The 10494-nt window shown below is 27.0% G+C and overlaps 1 protein-coding gene across 1 annotated transcript; it reads left to right on the forward strand.

Annotated features, from left to right (window-relative positions):
- The first annotated feature begins 810 nt into the window (after positions 1 to 810).
- LOC108330647 (repetitive proline-rich cell wall protein 2) lies at positions 811 to 1898 on the forward strand. Its single transcript, XM_017565143.2, has one exon. It carries the CDS (start codon positions 837 to 839, stop codon positions 1638 to 1640), a length of 804 nt encoding a protein of 267 aa, XP_017420632.1. The 5' UTR covers positions 811 to 836; the 3' UTR covers positions 1641 to 1898.
- Positions 1899 to 10494: the final 8596 nt, after the last annotated feature.

Genomic DNA, 10494 nt, shown 5'->3' on the forward strand with positions numbered 1-10494 from the left:
AACCGAAGCCTATAACCAAATCTAATCGGTGTCTTTTCTCTTTATCCTACTAGTGTGGTCACGATTTCAACACTCTGTAATCGATTACCATTACATTGTAATCGATTACGGTCATTAGAAGTCGTTTTTGGGATGTACGACTTCAACACTGTACATATGAACAGTGTGAAGTCGTGCAGGGGGGGCACGACTTCTTCAATTGAAGTCGTTTGGGCTCCACGACTTCCCCATTTTCGTAATTTTGGTTGAATTTGCCCATTTTAGTAATATTATAGGCAAATATGCCTAGTTTGGTGCAAAAACCACAAGTATGGAAGTAACTCATGTTTATTTATATATATACCACATGACCTGCATAAAAACTTGCTTGAAAGTGATTTGAGCTAGTCCAGCCAAACATTCAGATCCATGGAAATAAAATCTACAAACATTACTTGGCCATAATTTGGTATATTAAATTAAGGCTCATGCAAAGACTATGGTTTAATTTCTTACATAGTCAAAAGATTAAATTATTTGTTATGGCAACTAAATGATCCCTGTTTAATTTAAACGGATATAGGGCGTCGGTGAATTTAAAAATGAAGAAAATATTCAACCGGTAAGGACTTATCAGTATTCATGTTTATTTTCCATCTTTGCAACTACAAGAAGACAAAATCACACCTTCTCACTGATTGAAATTCAACACAAAAGATTGACCTTTTACAAAGATGCTAACTAGCCACCGCATCATAGAACAACTAGACACTTAAACATGTACGTAACAGTAAGTCCCAAAGTAGTATAAATACCATGAACTGGTTGTGTTATTCAGCAACTAAAACATCAACAATATGGCTTCCTTAAGCTCCCTAGTTCTGCTTCTTGCAGTTCTGGTTCTGTCCCCTCAAGGGCTTGCTAACTATGACAAGCCCCCAGTAGAAAAACCTCCTGTCTACAAGCCTCCCATTGAGACACCACCTGTTTACAAACCCCCGGTTGAGAAGCCACCGGTCTATAAACCACCTGTAGAAAAACCACCGGTTTACAAGCCACCAGTGGAGAAGCCACCGGTGTACAAGCCCCCAGTAGAGAAACCACCGGTGTACAAACCCCCAGTTCAAAAACCACCAGTGTACAAACCCCCAGTTCAAAAACCACCGGTGTACAAGCCCCCAGTTCAAAAACCACCCGTGTACAAACCCCCAGTTGAGAAACCACCGGTTTACAAGCCCCCTGTGGAGAAGCCACCAGTGTACAAACCCCCAGTTCAAAAACCACCGGTGTACAAACCCCCAGTTCAAAAACCACCAGTTTACAAGCCACCAGTGTACAAGCCACCCGTGTACAAGCCACCAGTTGAAAAACCACCAGTGTACAAGCCCCCAGTAGAGAAGCCACCGGTGTACAAGCCTCCAGTTGAAAAACCACCGGTCTACAAGCCCCCGGTAGAGAAGCCACCAGTGTACAAGCCTCCGGTTGAAAAACCACCAGTGTACAAGCCACCTGTGGAGAAGCCACCGGTGTACAAACCCCCAGTTGAAAAACCACCAGTTTACAAGCCACCAGTTTACACGCCTCCGATTGTAAAGCCACCGGTGTACACGCCACCGTACGGGAAGCCACCTCACCCAAAGTACCCTCCAAGCTCCAACTGATGACAAACGATTCTGCAGTATGTTAAGAGTTGTATCTGAAGTATGTGATAAATAAAAGCTGTAAGCTCAGAGTGTGTAGCTTAGTTTACGAATCATGCCAAGGATTACTCCTGCTGTCTTCGTTTATTTTTAATCATTTGTTTACAGTGTTGTGGCCAAGATAAGAGTGTCATGGATGCATGAATGTAAAACAGAGAAAAAAATGTGTGATCTTTTGTACTGAAAACTCTTAATAATAGAACTTTGTGATTTTGATAATTGCTGGGTCGATTAAGCAAGCAAATCCTTAATAAATTACTTTATGACACTCTGATCAGCTTAAGTATAAATCTTAGAGTATATTAGTTGGATACCCTGTTACCTTTGTCTGACTTGTATGTTTATTTTTCTGATAAAAAAAGAAACGTTAATCTTAAGATTCTTGTCGTACCACGGTTGTGCATAAAATTTAGTGAGGTAGACACGGAAGAGTAGTTAAAGATCGTCTCCAGTTAATATGAAAACGACAAAAGTAAAGTGCTTATTCATTGTACACAGCTGTAAAAGAAATAATGATAAACAGAAAAGAATAAAGAAAAAAAAGTCAAGTGTCATGTGTGATTTGATAAAAAAATCAACACACATACATACATATATACATATATACATATATATACTTACACAAACTTTACATTTTAGTCATTATACTTAAAAATAAATATACTTACCCAAACTATTTTTTATTTGATCAGAATGTAAAATCTCTTTATGCACATGGAAACTAATGCAATTCCATCGCTTGCATTGTAACTTAAGTTTAGAAAGGGACCAGGGAATATAAAAGTCAATGCAAATAAATTTAGATGAAATTTCTCCTACATTTTTAACCTAATTTCAAGTAGGTATTTTAAAACTTTTTTTGTGTGTTGTTAATGAATATTATTTAATGTTGAAATAATTATATAGAATATTTATCTTTTTAGGATACTCAAGATTCAAACAATGATGCCACCACAAATGGGATCGACCCAACCTAAGGAAGGAGAAGTATACCAAAGAAGGTAACCTACTTTGAGTTTAGAGCAAGAAGAGTTGTTTAACTTGAAGGTGGGGATTCCTAGTTAGAGGTAGGTATTGATGATTTATCCATTGCATTGAGGTAGGAAAAAATATTTTGTGTTAAATATCATGTTTTTCAATATAAGAAATGTTAATAAGGCTAAGAATTACTTAAGAATACAAAAAACATGTTATCGTTCTTATTATAAGAGCTTCTCCTATCTTTCTTCTTGACAAATATCCTTTTTACAAAGATTTTGAGAAGAAAATAGTCATTGCAAATTCTTTGAAGTCGTTGTGAGCCAAATTGAAAGTTTCTCTTATTACCATTTTTTTTCTTTTGATCATGATTAAAGTAGTGAGACATATTAAATGCTCTTGACTAAGCATTAAATTAAATGTGTATGGCTTCTTTAATAACTTATTTGAAACACAACAAAGTTTTACATGTCTATGCACATAACTTCTATCAACTTTTAAACAAAGTGCGACGTTTAATACAACTCTAACTTGCAGTCTTTTTTAAAAATATGATTTTTGTATGGAACAACTTTTATAATGTTCTTCATGGGATTTTAATGTTGATAGACCGTTATGAAATCCTATTAGAAGAATGAAAATGCATACATTATCTATAAACATAAAATTGAACATTTATAAATTTGACATTGAGATGATCAATATATATATATATATATATATATAAACATACGTTAGACAAAACAAACAACAAATAATATTTATATTTAATAAACTTTAAATATTGATGGTTCTTAAGAACTCATTTTGCCTTCTAAGAATTTTTGTGTTCACTTGTTGAAGAAGTTGTAAAACATATTTTACTTTTAAAATTTTAATTTGAAAGTGATATTGTGAGAAATTTAGTTTTAAAATTTCAATTTCAAAGATATGATTGTGAGAAGAAAAAAGGAGACAAGGGAATTTTGTAGCGGTAGTGTAGAATATGGAACACCAACCCTTCCCTACTCCATAGGTAGGCAATGTGCATTCTATGAAAAAGTTAAATATTTCTCTTTCATTTTTCTATTCATAAAATAACATTATCAAGCTTTAAATTCTGGCTTACATTGTCAAAAGATACAGACGGTGAATAGCTGTATCCATCACAGTATTTCTATTTTAATAAATAATTTAATTATGAAAAATAGTCATCTTTAATTATATATTTTTATATTATTCAATTTAAAATACAAAATTTTAACTAGTGTCCCAAGTTAATTGATCAAAAATAGTTTTTTAATCGAGAAGTGTAAATTAACTTGATTATAAAATTTAGTCTGACTAAATAAATTTAATATATGAATTATATTATAAATAAACTTCATAGTAAATAAAATTTTTAAATATATAAATTGTATTTTGGATTTGAAATGATATCTTTTAATTATTTATTTCCAAAAATTATTAGAATTCAATTTAAAGATAATTAAAATGATGATATAAATTTAAAAGAGACAATATCTAAGACTATAGATATGTGTGTGCAAAAAAAATATAGTAGTTAATTTAAGATGATTGATTTAATTTATTTAGCTACTTCATAAATAACATGCGAAATAAACACTTGAATAACAGAAAATACGATATTAAAGTGTGTATTTATAAGAGTGAAAAATAATAATTCTAGGTGATATTTGAACAAATTTTCTACTCAAAGTTTTAGAAAAAAATTTAAATAAATTTCGTAAGTCAAAGGTAGTTTATGAACAAATTAAAAATTTAAAAGAATTACGACTTTTTACAAATTAAACTAACTTCAGTAACGTAACTCATTTCATATTTTTTTTTCATTATTTTTTCTTAATTTTTTTCCTAAAAATTAAAGTTTGTACCAGTAATTTTTTTAACCCTTCAAATTAAAATTATGAATTTTGAGTTATTTTTAATACATGTAGCTTTTTGTCATTTGCTGCTGTTTTTCTTTTTCTTTTTTGGTATATATAATTGTGTAGGTTAGTTAACGTGTCTTTATCATTTGATGTGTTGGGAGAAGAATAACTTGAACGCGGTCGTTTACCAACATGTTTGCTTTTAGAAAAAGGAAATCACTTTTTTTATTATACATACATTAATTTCTGCCCAACTTTCATTATTTTATGTTCTTTAAGTTACGTGATTGATTTTAGTGTAAAACATATGTTGACAACACTACCTTTGCATGTTCTCAAGTGAGTTTCTTTTTCAAACTAATCAATGCATTGTACAAATTTAAAAGTAAATGTAAGGTTCTTTTCAAAAGAAAAAAAAGAGTGTAATGACTTTTTTTTTTAATTCAATAAAGTATTTATATATTAAAGATTAAAGGAAGGATAAAAGTATAAATCATAAAAGAAAAAGTTAGTTAGTGTTATTTTTATAACCTTTTTAAACGTTAAGAATGACAAAAGAAACAAAACTTTTGAAAAGAAAATACAATACAGGAGTATAATTTTCAATGTCTTTAGTATATCTCAAATATAAAAAATATTGTTCTTATTTCCCTTGTCCTTCATGTGATAAAATTGGAAATACTTATTTTTAGTCTTTATTAAATATATAAATTTTTGTTTTGTCTTTGTAAAATATTTAATTTTGATTTTTTTTTTCAAAATTTAAAATTGTTTCAATAGATTCAGTAGTTTTGAATTGTTTAGAAGGTATATTAAGAAAAGTTTAAATATCTTTTTTTCTTTCAATCTTTTAATGTATTTTTTTTTAAGAATAAAACCACATTTAAGCTTAGACTCAAAAGTAAATAATATCTCAAATATAAAATACTCTTATTTCAAAATCATAACTAAGTTTCAAGCTCTAAAACAAATAATATTTTTTATTATCTGTATAAATCATAATTTTTAAAGATATTATATATATATATGTATATATATATATATATATATATATATATATGTGTGTGTGTATGTATATTGTGTAATAACACTAATAATATAATTACCTAGAATATTTGACTTTTAATTGAACACACATAGAGTGTTAGATAATACTAGGCATAAAGACAAAAAGATTTTCAATTTTGAAAATAATAAGAACAGAGAAAAAATTTACAAGAATCAAAATCACAATACACTTGTTTTACAAGCCTTAAAAAAATATTGAAACCATAAATATAATGTAAAAAATATAACACTTAAACATTTTTAAGTAATCTTGAATAGTTTAAAGTTATTTTAGTTAATAAAATATTAGTTTAGTGATAAACTATCAATATTTTATCACGTTTAATATTTATTGAAAAGTTAATTACTGATTAATGTGGTTGAAAATTAAAATTTGTATTGAACAATCAACTAAAAAAAAATCATGACTTAATAATTTCTTAGAAAAAAAATTATGTCATATTATTAAAGCAACCACTATCAATAAAAATATTTGCTCAATATTATAAAAGTAATTAATATTTTGACTTATAATAAATGTAATTTTGTAATTTGTCTTTTGTTTTTTTTCTTCCTTTTCTGTTTATATTTATCTGTGGTGGTTAACACGTCTATATCATTTGGTATGTGCTCTGGACAGACCAATATTTTTGGTTCAATTCCCCGTTTCTCTTAAATGAGAAAAAACCATCACAATTTAAAATAATATTTTTTAACTTTCAAAACCTGTCTCAATTGAAAATTAAGACCAGATTAAAATTTAAAATAAAAATAAAAATTAATAGATCATGAGGAAATAAAATTGAAATTAAAATTACAAAAAAAAAGTGTTAATTCTTAGTAGTTTTTCTTCTTTTGATCATAAGTGAAATTAGAGGGGCCAGTCATATATCAGTCGAATTTAATCTAATTTTTAATTAAATTTAATTGGAACGAGTGGTGTTAAATTTAGTTTTATTATTTAATCATTCAACTCAATTATAATTAGATTGAGTTAGATTATCAGCTGAGTATTTTTTTAAATAATTATTAAAAAATCATTTAAAATAAATATTTCCAATAAGATAAATAGGTTTTTTAGTGTATATATATATATATATATATATATATATATATATATATATATATATATATATATTACACAGTAGTTAAGTTGGATGGAGTTCATTGGGTTTCATAATTTATAAACAGGTTATCTCCTCTAATTATAAATGGGGGTGAATAAAACTCAATAATCCCACTCACTAAAATATAATTAAATTAAATTGGGTTGTGGTTAGGTTCAAGTGAAACTTTAAGAGATTATTAAAAGGAAAATTAAATTTCAATTAACATTGGTTTGAGTGGTGATGATATTGGTTCTTTTAATTAGATTTTAATTTTTAAATAGAAAATCTTGATTGGAAGAAGATATATGAATAACCCAATGGGTTGATTTTGAAGTCTATTATTACCCTTACAATTTCACAATCAATATCACTGCTGTATTTATTTTTACTGTTATTTGATTGACCTCACCACAACAATATACGAATATATCTCGGAATAGTTTTAATGTAATTAATTTATTTTAAAACTATAAATTAAAAGAAGAAAACTAATCTTTAAAACTAGAAAAATACCCGAAACTAAAAGGTATTGTTTATGTGCTTTATTAAACCTACATCTGAGTTTAAACTTTGAATTCTTAATTTGGATGGAAGGATTTAATTTATACCATATGCGAACTTTTTTTAAGCATAGAGTTTTAAAATTAAAAGTTTTATATTAGATATTTCAACCTTCGATAATAATATATGAAGAATTGTCCATTTTAAAACTTAAAATTTTGTCATGGTTTAACTTTAAAAAATATATAAAAATATATATTTAAATTGCACTTACCGTTAACATTTAAATTATGTAATTATTAAACATGTGTAATTATTTAACAATGAAATATATAAATAATTTTTAAATATTTTATTTTTAAACATAATACAAGATAATACTTAATAATTTTAATAAAACAAATATATGTTTGTATATCAACAATAGATAAATCCAAGAAGCGAGGGATATTTAAGAGATGATAAGAAAATGAGTAATAACAAATAAAAAATAAATAAAAGGGGAGAAAACATAAAGAATAAAAAGTTGATACAAAATTAATTATGGGTCATGAAGATTCGAGATTTAGTTTAACTTTGTTGTATTTTGATGATTATACAAAAGTATATTGTTTCTTTATAACTTTTTATGTTTGAATGAAAATGAATCATGCATTCCGTAGTGATTAAATTAAGAATAAGTATCACATATATATTCATTAGCTACTTTCATTTAAACTTTTAAGTGTCATTTTTAGCATATTTTAAAAAGGCTTCAAGTAGAACATAGTCGATCATAATTTAATATAATTAATTATTATTAGTGATATACAGTTGAGTTTTATAATCTTTTAGCATATTTGTTAGCATATTTTTATAATTTTTTTATCACTTTCTTGAGTTTTAGTAATTATATTTGACATTTCACATCTTACATATTCAAGAAAAATCTCCTTAAAATTTGATAAGTACAAATTTTAAATCTTTTAAAAAGTTTTCTTATGTCAAGAAGTTCGGTGAGTTTGATGTTTCTTTAATCTTAATTTGTTGAGTATTTCTCACTGTCTCTTGTAAAAAGTCGCGCGAATCATTTTACAGATTGCGTAGTGTATTTGTCCATTAATTTTAACATTTTATAATTACAAGTTTCATATATAAAGTGTGGTTGTAATTTACCTTTTCAAAGAGTTTTAGATCAATAAAAAATATTTTGCATATATATATATATATAAATATATATATTTTCTTACACCTATTTTTATTAACTTGAAATATTATTGTTTTTGAGAACCTCAAATTTTCTAACTTGTTATAATAAAAGTTTTCTGAGGTTATTAATAGAAAAATAATTAAACACCAATTCGACGTTCTTAACAGCTATACCTTTATTCACAATATTATTTTAAAAAATTAATATTCTCTCCATGCTTAAACGCAAGTAAATATAAAATAGTTTTCACTGATTAAATTTTGATTTTTTAAATTAATTTATATTTTGTTTCGGTTGGGTTTGGTGATCCCTTGTTCAAAACATTATGTTGTTTAAGGCTGGATGGACCTTGAGTCATTACTAGTTTGCACGGTTACGGAAAGATATTCTGAAAAAACAGTGGACGATCTAAGAGATCAGCCTGAGAAAACGACCATGAAAAAACCGTACGAGAGGACATACGGCCAAGTATAAGGATCGTACGATACATATTTGATATAGAAAGTAAAATGGAATTACACTGAGAATGGAATCTTAAATAATTAAACATGCAGACAACAAGTTTTAGTGAAAAGGCATTGAATAATTTGAATTCAAAAAGTATGTTTTTTATTGGTAAATGGAGTAGACAATAATAATCTATATTCAATGAATTTACAAAGGTGAAAACAATTCCCTTTCTCCTTTATTCCTTTTTACTCTGCCGAAAAACAGAGCATTAGGTTCAAAAAGATGTCGGTGGCTGAGAAGTCTTCGATCCTAGAATGGAATTAACCATACTCTTTCACCACTGTACCAAAATAGGGATGGTAAATGAAGTTGCTTATGACGGAAAATCTGAAGATTTTATGGAAATGAATGAGTAATATTTATTTTTTAAAATTGAATAGGTATCTTTTCAATATTTATTTTCATATTCATCTTTATTTATGTTTAAATTACTAAATTATTTATAATTTATTAAATAATTTTAAATATCAATAATTTATTAAAATATTATTATGTTTCAGAACTAAATTTTTTAATTTCGTTTACTATATCATACTTAATTATTTTTCTTCTTTTCTATACGTAAGTGAATTGAATACAAGTGAAATTACTAATTATTTGGAAAATTAACAAATATTTTGATTATTATGAAATTTTAATTAGATGTAATAATTTTTTGAATTTTTTTAATTATTATTTAATACTTTAATTTGATATTTATATAATTAAATATTTTTTTAATATTTGATATCCAAAAAAGCAAAAAAAAAAATATATTCTTTTAATATTGAATATTTTGATAATATCATAATTTTTTTCTTTGTTGAAATTTATATTTTTTATAAAAATAATTTAATTAATATTTGAAACGGTACAAATATGATATGAGTATAGGTATATATTCGTCATTATTATCAGGTGATGATAAAATGAAACAAAAATTATATACTTGTTGAATTTGGAAATGAGATTAAAATGAATTTTTATTTTTAGGATGAAGATGAAATAATGAAACTCTTATATTAAAACTTAGCCCCATGATCAGGTCACTTTTTCTGCTTAAAACGAAAGAGAATATTAAGAAGAAAGAGCTCAGGAACTGGAGGTAGAGATATCAGACGAATATCAAAATGGTTGAAAAGATTTTGTTGCAAGCTTTCAGGTAGAGTACTTTACAGAGGCGCAAAATTGCCTTAGTTTAAACCTGTTATCAAACAGCATTCATTTCCCAATAGGTTTGCGTGGTAGGTTTTCTTTCGAACAAAAAACGTACTTAATCATTAAGTAACGTTTCACTTACAAATTACCATTAATTATAGTGTAAACTTAAGAAGAATTGTATAACAAGTTAGCAACAAAACTATATATATGCAAAGCAGGCTCTAATTTGGCATATATATCTAAATTAAGTCTCCCATGTGAAGACTCTATTTCTCAGTTAGTAAGCATGAGTCAGAACCAGACACTAGCCACTACTCTTTCGAGCCATTCAATTATTTGGTATGGCACTTGAAATTATCCAAAATTAATTAATGGGACAGCTAGTCGGTGCGTTGAAACTGATAAACATGTTCCCACTGACATGTAGTTCTCAATGTTCCCGTTTAACTTCAAACTTTGCAGCTACAAGA

The sequence above is a fragment of the Vigna angularis genome, chromosome 4 (genome assembly GCF_016808095.1).
Source record: "Vigna angularis cultivar LongXiaoDou No.4 chromosome 4, ASM1680809v1, whole genome shotgun sequence".
Taxonomy (NCBI): domain Eukaryota; kingdom Viridiplantae; phylum Streptophyta; class Magnoliopsida; order Fabales; family Fabaceae; genus Vigna; species Vigna angularis.